This window comes from Triturus cristatus, chromosome 4_2 (genome assembly GCF_964204655.1).
Source record: "Triturus cristatus chromosome 4_2, aTriCri1.1, whole genome shotgun sequence".
Taxonomy (NCBI): Eukaryota; Metazoa; Chordata; class Amphibia; order Caudata; family Salamandridae; genus Triturus; species Triturus cristatus.
The window spans coordinates 175635044-175653606 of record NC_140586.1 but is presented as its reverse complement, the minus strand read 5'-3'; the positions used below and the strand labels follow the sequence as shown (position 1 = coordinate 175653606).

The 18563-nt window shown below is 44.4% G+C and overlaps 1 protein-coding gene across 2 annotated transcripts in view; it reads left to right on the top strand.

Annotated features, from left to right (window-relative positions):
* The window catches only part of LOC146833292 (uncharacterized), a 172657-nt gene extending 158210 nt beyond the window's left edge, over positions 1-14447 (top strand). For both annotated transcript variants that reach the window (XM_085600061.1, XM_085600060.1), the window contains exon 4: positions 13689-14447. In XM_085600061.1, the coding sequence (XP_085456187.1) occupies positions 13689-14242 (554 nt within the window). In that variant the 3' untranslated portion in view covers positions 14243-14447. The remainder of the gene's footprint in view (positions 1-13688) is intronic.
* Positions 14448-18563: the final 4116 nt, after the last annotated feature.

The window sequence follows — 18563 nt, the reverse complement described above, 5'->3', positions numbered from 1 at the left end:
GGAACGTTCCCTCCTCCCTACCACATCGCAAGCACTGGGGGGATGCCACCACACCCATCCTCCAAAGACGAAGACTAGTATAGTACATGCGATACACATACTTAAATTGAATAAGTTGGTAACTGGAAGCGACTGCTGCGCCGCAAGGACTAGCTATCGCCTCCGCCAAGTCATCAACTCAAATCGACTTTTGACACATTTGCATTCCTGACACTGAGTTAGTTTCCTAGAAAACACTGACTTTGCTTACATGAGTCAACTTTGCATTAACATTATTGTATTGGCTTGGCCCTGTGTACAAGGCCCACATGTATGTTGTGCAGTTGTTTGTTATTTTAGGCCATATACCGATAGCTATCTGCAAAACGAAAACAATGGCAACCTGATCACAATGCACCCAAAGCAAGGATGCCTCTTTCTATAAGTAAACATCTGTTTCCGGGTTAACTGAGACACTTCTACTGACATTAAGAGGTCCGTGCATGCTTACGCTTTGCTCAAGGTTCAAGAAAATGGGTACCCGTTGGCCAGGTGATTGGAGTACATCCCCTTAGACTTTGGCTAGGGGAAGTGGCTGACTGCTCTTTATACAATTTTTTTCTCCATCTCCTCGTCAGACTACCCTGCACCTGGGGCGCGGCCAGCAAATCCCTCCCTGGGGGATTGCAGCAGAGTGGCATCTGGTTTCTGTTAGTGCTTTAGGCAACCTGATCATTTTGTGCTCCCAAGTACTCCTCATTGATGCCGGACCTAATGTGGACAACTGATGACATAGCTCACAGCAGCCCTGAATAACTGGCAGCAAGTAAAAAAAAGTTTTTAACCCCCAGTGCTGTCAGTCATCCTTTCTGTTATGATGCGGTTTTTGGAAAGAGGTTAGGGTGATACTAGGCTTTACCATCGGAGGTGGACTACTTGGGGAGGAGTCGCAAGGGTCCATATTAACTGTCTTCATCTACTGGGTAGTCTGTTCTACTGTAGATCTTGCTTTGTGATTGCGTGAAGGCGCTATCTCCCCACACTGTCACCCCTCTGTGCTCGGGTTGTGGCCCCAGTACCTGTTGCGGTGGGTTCCCTGACTGTGTCTACTGCTGGTACATGCTCGCCCAATTGCATGGTCTCTGCTGCAGTTGTGTGGTGAATGATGGGGCTCCCTGCGATTGAGTGGATCGTGCATTCTGATTACCCCTTGCTTGGTACTGATGAAGGATATTTGTGGGGTTTTGTGGTGTTTGGCCCTGGCTCACTACCCTCTGCTGTTTTTGCTGCTCATTGTATGCCTTTACCCGGTTCCTCTCTACCAGGTGACCCCGCCTATGGCAATAGTAGCACTCTTGTTTCTGGTTGCAAACAGCTGACTTGGCCTCCACTACCATAACCTGTTTTAGCTCTTTGGCTGCCTGTTCGGAACCTTCTAAAGTTTTGTGGTGGAGCCCCCATTGTGACAGGTGCCTTCAGCATGTTTGCGGATTTCATTAACCCGCTCGAGCAGTCTTTTTCATTTTATGTTGGACAAGTTTTGCTGTCTCACTTTGGGCATGTTCCTACTTCTCTCTTCCTTTTTATTGCTTTTTCCTTTAGTAGGGGAGTATATAGGCTTGTATCTCCTGCCAGGATTTACTATCTAAACCAACTAGTCTGTATCTCTGTGGGTAAAAATTTCTTAAGAATACTGTAGAAAAATGTGACTTGTGGGCCCATATCAGCCATCATCAGTCCATGGCTGTCCCTTCTCTTGTTCTTTTCTTTCCCTCATCGTGTATGTGGTCTTTGCCATTAGCCCTTCTGCGTCTGGGCGGTCAGGGAATTTTTCTTTCAGGGCGGTCCAAAATCCGGTGCCCGTTCATATTAAATGTTAGATTGCTGGAATGCGAGCTTGGGCAAACTCCGTGTTAGTCTCCTCTCTACTTAGACTGCTTAGCAGACTTTAATGCCTCCTATCACTAGAGTGATACCTGCAGTGTTTTCTCAAAGCATGTAATTCACTTCCCTGACCCATCCAGCAATGACGATAAGTTTGTCCTTTATCCATCTGTGCCCATGGCACATATATAATCCACGCTGTACCTTTCTGTAGTAATGAGCACTCACTCACACTAGGTGACTCCACGTGTTTTTCCTCAACACAACGTCCCCATCTTACGAGGCATTGCTGCATGTAGGAGAAGTATCACTTAGGGTTTCCACTTACATGCCTGATGAAGTCCTCTGCTACTACCATGTCCTCTGGCTCAAATGATCCTGCCCTCGGCCGTGACCTGCATATTGGTCCCTCTCCTCAGTCCAATCTGCTAGTAGGTTGCAAAATGTGTACACAAAGGTCTTGCCTTGCCATTTAGCTATTGTTAGAATAGAAACTGTTTGTGTTTACGCAGTGCTCTATGTAGGTTAGCATTTGCTGCGCCATTTTCTTTTTAGGTGCCATTTCAGCTGTTCGAAACTGAGCTCGTCCACTTCTGAAAAATGATCCCCTCTGAGTTTTGTTTCTTCACTTAGGTTTTGTTTCGGTAATGAGTGCACTGTTCATATTAGGGCATGCCTTTCCCTCAAGTTAGAGGCCCTTTCCCACTTGTCTTATGGCGGGCCCAGGATGGAACGACCTTGTAGTATGTTAATTTGTGTCAGATACAAGAAGTTGAAACCTTTTTTTTGTATTTAACTGTTTAGCTGCTCCTGCTTGGAAAATTCCACTGTGGCCGTGTTTCTGCTTGACTACGAAACGTACATAATGTATCTTTATGCTTGTGGATTTCAGTTCCCTCTGCAACACTCCTAGTGACTGGGCAGATAGGGCTCCACTCCGAGTGTATATGAATAAACAGTTTTTGGTTTGTATTCTATACTGTCTGACAGACTCTACATTTAGTACGGAAGGATGAGAGGTGGTCATTAGCGACCCGGGTGACCCCAAAGGGGTCACTTCCTTCACTATTATATCCATCTGGGTTTCTCTCTCTTTGTCGTGCATCCATGAGGAGCAACGTGTATCCTCATCGCTGCTTCCATCTTTTGCACACACTGCTGCTATTTTGTTTTTCCTGCGTAGTGGGTAAGTAAGTGCCAGGCTGCCTTGTTCCTTCATCTCTTGGTCAGCCCCACTCCTATGTCAACCGAACAATGTGGTCCTGTGCCCTGCTTGCAGCCTTTCATCGACCTCTGACTCTTCCCAGCGCAGCGCCCTGTACCTGGCTTCACTTTTCTCATGAGGAGAGTGTGCTGTCCTTTACTCTCGTTCTTGCTCCCCGTTGCGCGCACTCTCTCTCGAGCCTCCGTGTGGCCTGGCCTTTTTACTCAAAAGTACACTCTGCTTTAGTTAGCTTGACTTTATCCTCAAATTCGTTCTCTCCCTTTACCAACTGGGCAGACCCTTTAGCCCCATCATTGTCATCTGTTCCCGGAGGAATGGAGCTCCCTCCTTCATCTGCCCACCTCGCTGAGTCGCTATTGAGAACTGCCACAAACTTCCCTGACACACGTTCACGCTTGGCTGACCCATAGGGAATGTGTATTTTATCCACGTTTGAGGTGTGAAGTACAGTGTGTGAGGAACGGGGAGTCACACTTATGACAACCTTCCCTAGGAACATGAGCTGCGCTAATTGCATCTGGGCTCGGTTGCTTTTTGATTTCTTGGGTTTAGACCAGATTGACCTTCCTTCAGTGGGGGTCTTGTTGGCTTTTACTAATATTGGGTTCGAAAATAGTTTTGTAGGAGGAGCTGGTGTGAGTACATCCATCCCTACATATGTTGTGGAGGTGCTGACAGCCTGCTCGCTACCGGCATTGTGAGGTTATCTGATTGAACCTTTTTAAGGATATCCCACAATTCTAACACTGACTCCAATTTGTCTCTCTCCTGTCCTGTATATGTTTTTTATATCACTTGTTAGATCTCACTGTGAAGGCCTGGTTTCAGCAGGCATCCAGCCATATCTTATAGCCTTACGAAAACCACAATATAGATTCTACCTAACTAGGATAAGACTGAGCAATCTGCACTTTCAGATCGCTTTCCCTAAGATGGGCAAGTGGAGTTCTAATCTACCCAAATGCCTGTGTGACGGTGAAACGCCCCAGTCCAAATTGCACTTTTTACTTTTTTGTAAATTTTATAGGGACACCAGAAATGCAATGTTACGACCTCTATTGATAACAGATTGCTTATGTACAAATCTGCCTTTTATCATATATGTAATTTGGAAAATATAACATGCAACATGGTTATCCTCTTTGTACAATTGGCCATAAAGAGAAGAAAGGCCCTTTCACATTTGGAATTGTTGAGTTATGAAACTGAATAGCTATTCACCCTGATGAAATTGCAATGCATTCTCCTATAACATTACCTTTTGATATTTCTGTGATGTCAAGCTATAACAATAATCTTGTCTTGTTTGAATTTCCCTTTAAATGTTTTGTGTGCAGAATAGGTTATTTTTAAACTTTACTGATGAAATCAATTTTATGAATTGCTCGTTATGATGAATTGTTTTTATGTAGTATGCTTTTATGGATATATTGGTTTTTTTTCCGAATAAAGCTGATTTGATTTGATGTGTTTTAGTTGGCTCAAATATGTTTGTGACAAATGCACCCTCCTTAGGCCAGGGAAATGTGTGTGCCTCCATGTGATGCGTGGATGCCACTCTTGGCAAAACTTTTTAAGTCTTTACCTGTTTGGGGAACCTTGTCTCCATGTGCTTTAGTGGGGAATCCATGGCAATTTTAGTAATTTGGATAACACAATTCAAATTACGAGGTAATTCGTACGTGGTGCACGCTCACAAATTATGTACAATGAGCTTACCGCTTATAATTTTTACATCAAACAGTTCGAACGAGCATTTCAAAATATCAAGATAAGACTGCATATGTAGTATTGTAACACATGGTTAGAATAGCATCTGCACGATCCCAAACTTTCACACAATACCTTTTTCAAAGACAATGCAATATCATCACATACAATAATACATTTCAATAATGGTTGTCTGAAAAACAAATGAGTACGTTTATCACATATTATCCTCTAGCTACAGAAGACTAGCGTGGAATGCATTCCTAAGTGAACTGGACAGTCTTCCACTACCCACTCCTAGACAAAGGTGGTAATCATAGAAATCATTTAGTAATAACTCTAGAATCATCGGCCCCTCTTGGCCCCACACAAGTGACTCCCAGTTGCCTGGGTTCAAGTTTTCCCTTTCCAAATTCCGCCTTGTCACACCCAGGGTTAAGCTAGATGCACCTCCCACACTCTTTCCAGATACTACAGGTTTTGAAAAATCTCTTTAGAACTGGGAAACCGTTGAGCTAAAAAACTGAAACTGAGGGGTCAGTCCGCCCAATCAGGACAGGTATGTCACAAAAATCAGCATCCTGGTAGTTTTCAAGGGCTATACATAATATGTACTATATTCACTGTAGCTAGCAGTTGGCTATCGAACAAAGGTGAATTCCCTGGGAATGCCTCCGATGCCGCCTTATGACTGATACAGTTAGGACATATAAAATAGGTAATATATGCCAAATCCTGTCAGTGGCAGGGCCCTCAAGTTATATTTGTATGCTTCTCCCTAGTTTACCATATGTCAAATGCTTTTACGCTATGTTTTAGGTTTGGATGTAGCCTTTTACCTTCTGTGACGACTTCTTCAGGATGGACCTTTGCCCTCAGGTTTCAGTAGAACTTCCAATCAATGCACTGTCTGCCCACTTTTCTTTTTGCTCAAATGAGAATCTGTCTGGGTGTTGTCTCCTTCCTTTAGCTGCATTCGACTACGAGGTCCCAGTCCTCCTTTCTGGTTCACCAAAATGTTGCACGAAATACAATTCCTTAAAAAATTATTGAAGACAAGAGGGGTTTGGCAAAACGGGAACAGTTTGTTTAATTAAACAGTTCGGTTGGGAGAATAGTTTCAGGCACTATGTCTGAGGACTGTCTCAATTTACGTTTGGTTGGTGTCCTTGTTGTATATAAAATACAATGGGCCATAAAAAGATTCTGGTGTACCATATTTGACGAGGAATGTGTATTGCTGCCTTTAAAATCTTAAGTTAATGGTCAATGGTTATTACAGGTGGATCGCGACCTTTCGTGAACACAGTGTGGGCAGTGGTGAGGGTGTCCAGATTTATGGCATGGGGTGTGCTTGATCACTACGTGTGCTAGGACTTGATTGGCTATGTGTTCCTAACTAATGTGGTATCTGATATGGTGTTTCTCAGGAGCCCGTAATCCCCTCCGGCCACGTGTGCTTTATTGGGGCAATCTCTCTTGAACATTATAATGTTGTTGCACCTATCATTGGAATTGATAAAGTGTTTCCTGCCTGAGTATTTGCCTTCGTGCTACGTATCCTCCCACCTGTGACCTATCAATCAGCAATTCCCAGGCCTAGGTCTCAGGGCCTGCCTAAATGCATATTTGCACAGTTCACAACAGGTGAATCTGTCAATACAGACAATATTTCTTTTCCATCAATGTATGCCTCATTTTCTATATTAACTCTTCTGTTAGGTTATCCTGTTCCTGTTCCTATGAGTCTAGTGACGGAAGGCTGGGAGAAGCTTCTCAAAAAGCCTAAACAGGACATAGTTGAGTATGCAATTGGTCTTTGTTCCAGGATGGCTGTGTCAATGGAGAAAGCAACCCACAACCTTGAGGGATGCCACGAGCTCCAGAAGCAATGGTTTGACCAAATGCTGAACTGGTTGAATTTCAATCAGGTAAAAAAGTGTGGGTTTTGGAGCCTGTCGCACCTAGGGCTCTGTTTCAGAAGGCGAGACACCACAGGACGCAGCGGGGCCCCAGGACGAGGGTTCCGTACTGGCACCCTGTGCTCAAGCTCCAATGCAAAGAATTTGGTGACACCCTCTGGAGCTACAACCACCTGGAGTCTGGTCTCGAGAAAAGCCAACAATGATTCTGCCTCATCATGCTCGGGTAACCCCACAATGCGGACATTAAAACGCCTGACCAGTCTTTCTGGTCACTGAAGCGAGCGGATGGCGCAGAGTCTGTACCTCAAGAGCCAGGATGCGATGATCCGCTGGCATCAGTGTCTGCACCGTGGTCTCCAGGGCAGTGACCCATTCTGAGATCTTCCACAAGTCCACTTTGATAAGACCCAGCTCCACATAAAGGGAGTCAATTTTGCCCTACAGCCATTCCCCAGAAGACTCAATGGCAGATAGAAGTTTATCAAACTTTTCATTCATATATGCCGTGTCTCTGCCACGAGTGCCATGCTTAATCCCCTTCAAGGGTGACCTCACAACTGCGTCATCCTTAAAGCTTTGTGTGCACCCTATAATGACACCAAGAAAGGACTAAGGGTCCCCAGTGAAGGCCAGAAGCAAAGCCACAAAAAAAGCCTCCAACTCCCACAGTGGCACAAACTAAGGCATATCAACTAAAGACCAAGGCTCCAAAATGGAGTGCAGGAGACCCTAAGCCATGAGTTTCTGAATACAGGGCCAGGAGCAAGGTAGTGAAGGGGGTGTCCTGCGAGAATACATGCCACTACCCTACGTTCAGCCAGTCCCAACGACGACAGAGAAAAGGCCTCCTCATCCCCAAAAAGTTTCCCACAAAAGTCTCTGCAACAAGCACTGTCTGCACCACAAAATGGCACCTTAGGGCCTTGATGCCCCTAATCCAACTCACGTTCCAAAGAGGGAGTGGGGCTGCAACAAAAGACTGGAGCCCATTGGCTCTTCAGGCAGTAAAGTGGGGGCCAAATAGTCTGCGTGCTCCCCCTCAGCAAAAACAATTATTGGGCACTAGTCCCGCAAGGTGCACCCTCGCGGGTGTACTTAAGAGTGGCCTTTGTGATCTAGCCAGGGCAGCAACCTTGATTCTGTCCCAGGGCCAAGCACGGATGCCCCCCATGTGCGGATTTTAGGAAGCTCCAAAGTGGGGGTGGGAGGGTCCCTCAGTTCCTCGGGCCCCGCAAAGAAATTTTAGAAGTGGGCTCCCACCCCATAAAGTTTCACCACCACTGCAGCAGGCATGGCTTAAGCGGCCTCCGCACATAAATTGGGGCCACCATCACGTGGTGGGCATCGGTGCCAGAACAGTACAGCGGACTCACATCTCAGCCCTGCACGGCCAAAGAACTTCAGGCCCTCCCCTGGGGTTCCTCATGTTTTGGGGAGCCTCTTCCAATGAAGAGAGGCAACAGCTGCTAGTCAAGGCTGAGTAGGGAGTGCAGACATAGAGGAGCTCTTTTGCCTGTGTCCTCAGAGCATGGTGTCTGGCTCCGCCCCTGTGACTAAATAAAGATGTTTTTCATTAGCAAAATAAGACATGGGTGGTTCAGCTCAGTTTGGCCTCCTCTCTGGAAGCCCTTCCAAAACAGCTGTGTGTAAAAATATTCTAATCTCTGGCTTGATCACAATCTTTACCTCAGTGATCAAATTAATGCAGTGGTTGACTTTTTTATATATATAATGTTGCTACGGTTTTGCCTTTTCTACACAAACCTACACATAGATCATAATCCATGATCTTTTACAACTCAACTACTGTAGCAGCCTCTACCTTGGGTGACTGGACACTGTACTGAGGATGTGTCAGCACATTCAAAATCAGTCCTTTTGATAAGGGTGCAGCCTCAAGCTGTACAACATGACAAGAAAAATGCCTCATTGGCTCTCATCTAGCAGAGGGTAGAGTTTGAACCACGGCCTGAAAGATTTTTTTTAATTTTTTTTATAGAAGCAGGTTACGCCCAGACCACTAATCTAGTTTAGAGTTACTGCTCTCAATTCAGAAAGTTTAGGCTTTCACACTCAGGTGGGCAAACCCTTCATTATCTCGACCCAAAACTCTGGATGCATGCACACCCCAGATTTTCTCCTTTTGCATAGTGGTGGGTGGAAAAATTAACTCTGCGTAGTTTACAGAATTCGGGACTACATGCTCCACGTACAACGCAAGCTCCTGCTACATTGCGCCTTCCAAGTGCCTAGCATCATTTTTTTTCCATTGGTGTGTACGAGACTTGTTGGTCACTAGCGAATGCATGCGAGATTTGGCAACTGCTATTACGGCTTCCAGCCACATTGGCGTCTTTTTTGTGATGCTGGCGAGCGACAGCACTTCAAGCAGATCCTCTACTCAAGTGAAGCTGTTTTCAAGTTAATTTTCGACCTCAACGGACAGTTCAAGTTGTGTTTAGTGCAAGAAGCCTCTTTTTAATTTTACTTTATTATTTTCAACAAGAAGGAAGTGCCCCAGAGACTCAAACTTCTTTTTCCTGTCCAGCAGACTCCTCCGAGTGCTTTGTCCATCTCATGGTCACTTATTTAGATTTGGAGCTCGAAGCATCACTTTGTCTGCTACATATATACCATTGGAAATAAGGACTTTGTTTTTGTGATATCACAGGTAAGTTTAAAAAAAGAACTGTTGTATAAGGGTGTTGTTTGTTTGATAGGGGGCATGCACCAGTAATTTTGTGTACTTTTCTTCAATTGTTTTTAATTTATCGTGGTAGGTGGCCTACAATTTCAGTGGGGTCCTAGTTATTTTTTCCATTTAATTTTAAATCTTTTGTAAAGGAGAAACTTTGCACAGTTCAGTACATTTTCTCCTGTTTACTAAGTTTACAATATATTCATTTATTTTATTATGTGGTCTATTACGCCAATGGGCAATCCAGACACTAGGCCCAATACTAGTCATGGGTGCATGAAACAACTGTTTCTGTGGTATATGTTGTTTTACATAATCATTTAGGGCATGGATGGCATTGGATTAAATATAAAATATGGTTTTGTGGGGGTAATCCAAGTTTATGCCTGCAAAAAGTCTACACATTCGGTCATATTTGATACCTTGGTAGGATTTTGTTTTTACCATTGCTGAATTAATGGTAGTGTTTTCTTCAATGTTACCATGCCTCCTTTGTCTGGCCAGTGAATGTGTTCGCCATAGGCCACCATTTGTCTTTGTTCTGCATGCCATGTGGCCAGATTTCATTTTGTGTAGTTAGTGTCCATAGGCTTGCATGTGGTCTTTGTTTTCCAAGCCATGTTACTTATTTGACCATGTGGCCTGCAACCACTTTGTGTAGCCAGCCACTGCGCTTTTGCCGTAGGCCTGCATGAGTTATTTGTTTTGGCCATGCCTCCTTGCTGGTGGTTGTTGTTTGACCATCAGGGCTGGACTGGCCATAGGTGGCACCGGATGTTTCCCCGGTGGGCTGCAAGGGTGGGGGCCGGTTTTGGACCCCTGGGTGGCCATCTTTGTTACCGGGGGCCGGTTATGCAGCATAGCTGCAATATCGGCCCCTGTAACATAAGCGTCTGAAACTGGGCCCTGGCAAACAGCTCGAGCCCCCCCCTCCCCCGAGGTCAGTCAAGCTGTTTGCCAGGACGGTTTTGGTTCCCAGTCTGGACGTGTTAACCATGTGGCTCGTGGCCATTTTATTTAGCCAGACAGTGTGCTTTTACCTTAGGCCTGCCTGCATGTGTTCTTTGTTGTGGCCGTGCCTCCTTGCTGGTTGTTGTTGTTTGACCAAGTGGCTGGCAACCATTTTTTGTATACAGCGAGTGTGTTTTTTTCCATAGGCCTCAATGTGTTCTTTGTTGTCTATGCCTGCTTGGTTGGTGGTGTTTGACCATGTTGCCAGTGGGCATATTGTGTAACCAGCCAATGTGCTTTTTCCATAGACCTGCATGTGTTCTATGTTGTGGCCACTAGCCATGCTTCTTTGCTTGCTGTTATGACCATGTGGCCAGCGTCCATTTTGTTCAGCCACCATTATTTTACTTTTATCAGCTTTCATTTCAAAGTCATTTTCTAGGGAGATTGATAGTAGGGGGCTATATCCCTTCGTTTTTGTCCAATTTTTCACTTTTCTCAGTTTATTAATGTTTGATGATCATTGTATTATATGTATGCTATGATTATGAACATTCCTTAATGGTATTTGTATTTTTTTACTTGCACTGTAATGCCTCCCAATGGACTTCTCATAGTCCCTTAGTACACCAGCAATTCACTTTTTAATTTTTTTATTTTACTGTTAATTTTTTTATATAATTATTTTTTTAAGTATATTTTCCAATCATCCATCCACCCCCTGCCTGCCATAGGTGCACATCAATCACACAACAGTATTAATTTTTTAAGCATTATTCTATTTTCACCTGTACCATCCCGGCTGCCACAGGTGTCTCCCTGGCTTAAATGCCCATAAAGCAAAGATTTATATGATGATTTGAAGTGAAATATTTTTTATGGTTGTGAGGTTTGACTTTGGAATGTATACACTTGTTGTTAATTATTTAGGGTAATATCTTAAGTAACCACACTGCATTATGTTTTTGTTGTCTGTACTAAATCCAAACTGCAACAATGCCACATTTCACTAAATGTTTTTTTGCTCGTTTGCTTTTAAGTGCACATTAGACAACACCCAGAGTACAGCTAGACAAAAGGCCTGTACAAAGCGATGTGACCACACAACACGTGAAGGGAGTCCTCCAAACTCTTCTGCTTGTGCAGATAAGTGCGACTGCCAATGAACAGCTTCAAGATGGCCCCAAAGAAAGATGCTGCCAAGAAAGTGGCCAGTGAGAAGAAGCAGCTTTTCACCACAATCGTTGCAGGAAACTGAGCACAGTGGATAACTACCGCAGCTAGTAACAGTAGATCTTCCTGAAGTGAGAGTAGGACAGGATGATGAGGTTCCTGCTGAGCAATAAGCTCCTCAGATGAACCATTGGCTTCTAGATACCCAACAAGAAAAATAAATGGCACTCACCCATCTTCTTCAAGCCCCCCTTCTGATGATTTGGACATGGACTGGACCCACCTGAGTCTGAGATAAGCTTGTAGAAGCTCAAGAAAAGTAAAGTTCCTGAAAGCCTTACAATTGTTGGAAATGGTGAGGGTGACGATCCAGTCATCCTCATGGAAGCTGGCCCAGGTGAGACAGACATTACCCCTCCTATTCACCCTACTCGGAGGGATGTGGCACCACCGACAGCTGCCATATTTGTAATGCCTGTACTGAGACCTGCATCCACCACTAGCTCATTAGAAGTACACACTGCAGAGAGCCAATTGTCGATACACCCACCTACCTCAACTTTGGGCATTGGCAGTGGCACCAGTAGCCCACTGAAAAGTTCACCTTTCCTGTTTGGGACTTTTTTACGATGGGGCAAGCAGGAAGATACATTTGCAATATGCTCCATTTGCCAGGCAAGTGTTTGTCAAGGGAAGTCTGGTTTACTCTATAGTAGTGGATGCCAAATGACCCATATAAAAAACACCACGCAATCCGGGGGAGGCACACCTTAAAAAAATTGCTTGTGGTGATGAGAATGAGGAATCAGTTCTGATCACTTTAGGAGGTGAAGGCGATAAGGAAGAAGAGGATGAAATGCTCTTTAACTAAAGAAGCCCTGTTCCCAGCACTGCACCAGTATCACCTACCAGAGAAACCCACAATGGAACAAGAGTCAGATGGAGACACCACAGCAACAGCATACAGTTACATCCCCAAGAGTCACATTGAGTCTACCACCTGCTGGTTCTCTCTGAAAGTCACTTTCATCAGTGGCACCAGAAAAGAAAAATATCCAGGCTACTGTGACAGGCATGTTTAGGCAGGAGGGGCCCTATTAATGTAACCACCTAACGGCACATTTGTACTACGGGAAGCTTGCTAAAATGTTAGCGTTGGACCTGTTCCCTTTTTCTTTTGTGGAAGGAGTGGGTTTATTTAGAGTTTGAGGTGTCCATCTGCCCAAAAAGGAAAGTACCCAGCTGGACCTAATTTGCTGTTTCAGCGCTGCATCACGTTGTGCAACAGTTGTTTGGACAAGCTTTACAGCAGAGTGTTGTTCACACTATCAACCTGACAGCAGACATCTGAACCAGTTGTCAAGCCACTGAGTACGTGTGTATCACTGCACACTGGATCTCTTTTGTGGGGGATAAGCAGCAAGTATATCTGGGTCTCAGCAAGGTGTTTAAATGGCTGCAACCCAGAGGTCCCAGAATTGGATTTGTTACCACGGACAATGGCATTTAAGGCCACAGCAGATGGTAAATATTTCAGGTTCTTGTGTTTGGCGCATTGCATCAACCTCATTGCGCAGGGCTTTTTATAAAAAGACCCAGTCAATAGTTTACTGACTGCATGCAGAAGAATCTGCACTTATTTCAGCCTTTCTTTTGAATCCAGGAAGCAGGTGAGGATCATTCAGCTTAAGAATAGAGTACCAATTAAAGCCCTCATACAGGAAGCGTCAACACATTGGTGCTTGGCCTATTACATGTTGCAACGTCTGTTTGAGCAGTACAAATCGATCAATGGGTATGTCATTCAAAGAGGAGGGGATGCAACTGTGAAAAAGATGTCCATTGTGATGGGCAAGCGGGGTGTAGTAACATGTAGAGATGCTATTTCCTTTTGAACTTTTCACATGGGATGTCAGCAATTAGAACAGTACGTTGGGCCAAGTTATCCCATTATTGTATTTGCAATAGGAAAGATTTGTGGGTGTAAATGAATATGCACATAATTTGGATCAGAGCTTAATCCTTGGCTTGGCTGATAATATAAGGCTGCAAAGCGACATTGTGTCTTCCAAAGAATACATCTGCGCCACAATACTTGATACACGGTACTAAAAAATACTTGCCACTTTCATTTCTTTTTCAGGAGGGGATGTTTCAGAATACAAGTCTTGGATTGTTCAGCGAGCCAGAGACATGAAAGAAGAATGGCTGGAAATTAGAGTCCCATCCCGGGACACAAGTTCTGGGGTGCCACCTGCAATTTCCAGAGAGGGCAGTCCTGTTGTTTCACAGCAGCCAATACCAGCAACAATTTTACTGGCAATAACAATAAGAACAGGAATACAACAATCAGCCAGAACCTCTGAATTGGGTTGGTTTCAGTATACAGATCTTCAGTCCAGCGCAGAGGCGATGGCAAAAAAGGTTGAGAAAGTGGCAGCACCAGTGGCCATTCAGAGGATGTTCCAGGGCTATCCGGATGACACAAGACAGGTCTATGTGGATCAAAACCCCCTGGTATATTTGTATGAGACGATGTGCCAATGGCCAGAGCTCAGGAGGCTGGCAAGAAAGTATCCGACTTGTCGGGTAGCCAGGGTGTTTGCTGAGCATGTGTTCAGTGCAGCTGGTGTAGTTGTCACAGTGAGCAGGACCAGTCTCTCACCTCGAAACATGGAGAACATTGACCATGAATAAAACCAACACTTCATACCATACAACTTTACCTTTCCTGAAATACCACAGGAGGAGGATGAGGGTGATTGGTCAGGCTCAAGTGTGTTGGATCATGATGACCAACTTCTGGGGGAACCACCTGAGTTTGAGGATGAACTCTACTTCATAACTGAGAGTATGTTACCACTGAACTTGTTAATTATTTATTGTCAAACTGTACTGCCAAAAAAAAGATACAGCGAGTAGAACATTGTGTCTAACTTATGCAGCCCCACCATTTATAGGCATATGTATGGCCGGATTGGAGTTGGACCAGTGTGCAATAAAGAATCCTTCCCATTTTTCTTCAAGAACATTGTGCTGCCCCAATAAAGATCATTTCATTTACAAGACTGCCAACTTCCAATGTTTTGCTTGCATCAAAGAGGATATACAGTTGTGTACCTACTACCGAACTTGGATTGGAACAGGTAACTAACTATTGCACCAATGATGGATATATGACTGAGTGTTTGCAAGTGATGATTCATGTGGTGGCAGACAGTGAGAGAGGGTATTTAACTAATAATTTGTAAACTTGATTTAGAGGATCTGTCCGGTTTGGGGTCTGATGGGTGATAATTTTTTCTGAAGGTAATTTGCCCTTTCACACTTGGAGAGATTTACTTGCACGGTCCACTCCTTTTTTCTGGTTCTTGAGAGACCAGAACAGTCATGTTAGTTATCAAACACAAATCTACACACACAAATCAAACTCGGTTTAACTTCTTGTTCTTCAACAGAAGTGCACTACAGGTCTTGGGAGGAAGATGGACTGATTTGTTACTCGGAGTCAGGAGGAGGATAGAATGTCTCTGGGTTTGACTACCTCAGCAGCCAAAATAAGGAAGATATCAAGTCTATCAACTTCAAACGGAAACCAACATGATGATGACCCTGAGGCCTACTAAGCTCTATGAACTTGAGGAAATATGAATTTTTATGGTCAATTGTGTCCCCTATCTAGACCCCAACGGCTCCATGTACATGCTACAAGTACATGTATGTTCCCTCCACTTCAAGCTATGAAGACGCAAATACAATTGTGTCCAACGTTAATATGTACTCTTTCATATCTGCCATGAATTGGCCAGATATTCCGTTCCTAAGTATGCCTTGCCACCGTCTTTATATGGTATACTTTTCACGTTTTCCAGCTCTGGCAAGGTAGGCCCTGAATTCTGCCATCAAGCTTTTTCCTGCTTCTGCCTCTGAATACTCCAGCCTGGACCTGCATCTGTATCCATGAACTTTGTCTTACTTCCTGCGCGGCTAACGGTGCCTAGCCCGGCCTGTTGCCTGCCAAAACTGTATTCAGCCTTCAAGTTATCTGTTCCGCTCCTCAAGAAATGCATTCTTGTCTAGTAGCTTAGGTAAACATCCCTCCAGCTGCAGAGAAAAGGGCCCGGCCTTACTGTCTCCGTGCAAGTAATTCATGCCTTTCGTTACCATGGTAGGCCCATGCCCCCTCGCATCTCATGTAGACACTTAGACGCTTGTACACGCACTAGCAGTCAGTATAGAATAGGATCTGTCCGAGAAGACCTTTCCTTCCAGATAATATAGTTCCTTAAACACAAGATATTAGATATGATTTAGGACTAGGTTGTCCTGACACCCCAGACTTCTGTCTCCTCATGTAGGGCTAAATGTCAAGTTCCCTTCACCCTCTAGTTACACGTCAATCACACGTCATGCGGCTGCGCGCGCATCTCTGCCATGTATTTTTGCTGACTTTGCAGGATTCTCTTATGGATCCACCCACTTGTGTCATCATCATAATGACGTTTTTAGTATACGCCTCTATGCACGCCTATTGTAACGCCTTTTCTATTACGTATGTGTATTCTTATCAGCTGTTACGCCTCCTGCATCTGTCTTTACTGTAATGCATTACTATATATGCTATAACCTGTCAATAATGTATTGCTGATCCCTTCCTGAACCTTCGTGGTGACGGAACTCGATTGCCTGGTTCGAACCATCATTCCTTTGTAAGGAATAAATTCCCTATTATACCCTCGAATACCACGGATTCTGCCTCTTATTTTTACTGAGTTATTCGTATTGTATTTTACCGCATAAATTAAGTCTAGGTAATTTAAATTTACCACATAATTGGCGCCCGAACAGGGACACCTCTCACACCCCACGCGCCGGAGGTGCGTTGCAGACCCGGTCTCCTGCCACAGCCGGACGGACAATTACGCGTACCCGCAGGATTTTCCTGTATCTCCCTCAGGCCAACGGGGGCGACTGAGGCTGCGATCAACACCCAGACGAGGCGGTGAGGAGTGCGGAGAATCCCGACCAGAGCCTAGCTGAGAGAGCAAGATCCGAGGTATACAGAGGCGCACCAGATTCCGAAGTTTCGAAGTATCTAAGTCACGAGTCGAGTCCAGTCCAGTTTGGTCCAGTCCAGACTTCCGAGGCCTTCCGTTCCGTGCTTCCCGGTGAGTACCGTTGCTGGGGACGCATCTAGACGTGCACATTAGTTTGTGCCGGTCAAGACGGGTCTGGGTACACAGACCTGGTCTGCACTGTGTTAGCAGTGTATCTGTGCTGTTTAGCAGTACATACAGTATATTTAGTATTATGCAGTTAACTAGTTTTATTCTAATTATTATTGTTCGTTCTAAAATGTTTGATATGTTTTAAATGTCGTGGTATGAGTGATTGTTCGATCTTGATTATTGTGTTTATTGTAATTATTGTGTTCAAAAACCGAGTAAGAATTAAGTAACAAGGTTCAAGATGCCGTTATTTTCAAAATTAAGACAGATAAAAACTAGAAAAGGGATACTCGAGGAAGCTGTTCCCATCCCACCTAGGGACACCCCAGGGTACTTTATGTACCATAAACATGGCCTAGATGCCGTATTATATCTTGATCTATGGGTGGACTACACCAAGGATTTAGCAGAGTCAGAGATGGCCCGCTGCTGGAACATGGGATGCAGATTGCATCATGAGAATAGAAGAAGCGTTATGGAAAAAGAAAGCCAGACAGTCACAGAAGGATGCCATTGAACTATGGCGTAAGGAATCGCATAGACGCACAGAGAAAGCGCTCAGAAAGGAAGAGAAAAGTAGGGAAGATTCAGAAAAAGCCCGAGAAAACATAATAATTGACGAAGGTACCCGAGTAAAAACAGAACAAGTAGACAGACAACGAAACACTCTTATGAATGGTATGTATCCTCTTCTGGCCGAGGGTTTGCCTAAGGCCACCTTGGAGGTACCAAAAGATCTGCCACCTCCGTTACTCCCGATTAAAGTACATCCCAAGACCGCAAAAGATATTTTCCTTTCTTCCTATTTAGACGATGCAGCCCCCGAATATGCTAATGGTGCGCAGCCACGCACACCACCCGTTAACGACGCTCAACCCCAAAATCAGCTGCACCCACCTCCGCAGCAACAAACTCCTAGTCAAGTTCTAACCATTCCATCTGTTTCTACAGTCCTTCCTGCACCCACACTCTCTACCCTACATCCAACAAATCCTTTTGGACTTGGCACCTCAGGAGGTGCGACAGGAGGTTTTTCCACGCCACCGCCAACAACTAGATTGACTTATAGGGATTTAGCATACCAACGTACACCCCAAAGGATATCAGACAATATATTAAATGAGCCTCTTTCAGATTGTAGATATGATCCAGTGCCAGGAAAACACGACAGAATGTTGCTATCTTCAGTACGTTTACGACGAGCTGCAAACTATTTAATGACGTTACCAGGAATGGTTGAACATCTAGACAAAATATATCGCTTTATCCAAACAGGGCAAGGTCCTGAAAGTATTGCCGAAGCCATGGAATATCAGAAAGTAGACATGCAAAAATTATTGTTACGTTTTTTCATAAACTGCTTGATCAGAAACAGAGATAGGCCTGAGGTAGATTCGGAGGAAATGCAAGTACTTACCAAATGGGGTCCGAATATAACAGACGGGAGACATGATAAACAGAAGTGTATAGAAGTCATGTGCCGAAGGATCAGAAAAGAAGTAGAACGAATACATGAAAAAAGAGTAGAAGCAGATAAAACTGAATCAGAGGAAGAGGAGGAGGAACAGTCAGAAATGAACACAGGACAATTTGAATTACCAGCTAAACAAATGATAGCTTATGTAGGAAAAGGAAGATCCTTTAATAAAACAATACGTCCGATACGTCCAGAATGTAACAGAATTTGTCAAACAGTTATCTCAAATCCAAGGACCCCTGAACACTTATTCCAGGCTACTGATAAATTGCTTCGAGAACGAAGGGGGTACCATGTGCTCGATTCTATGGAT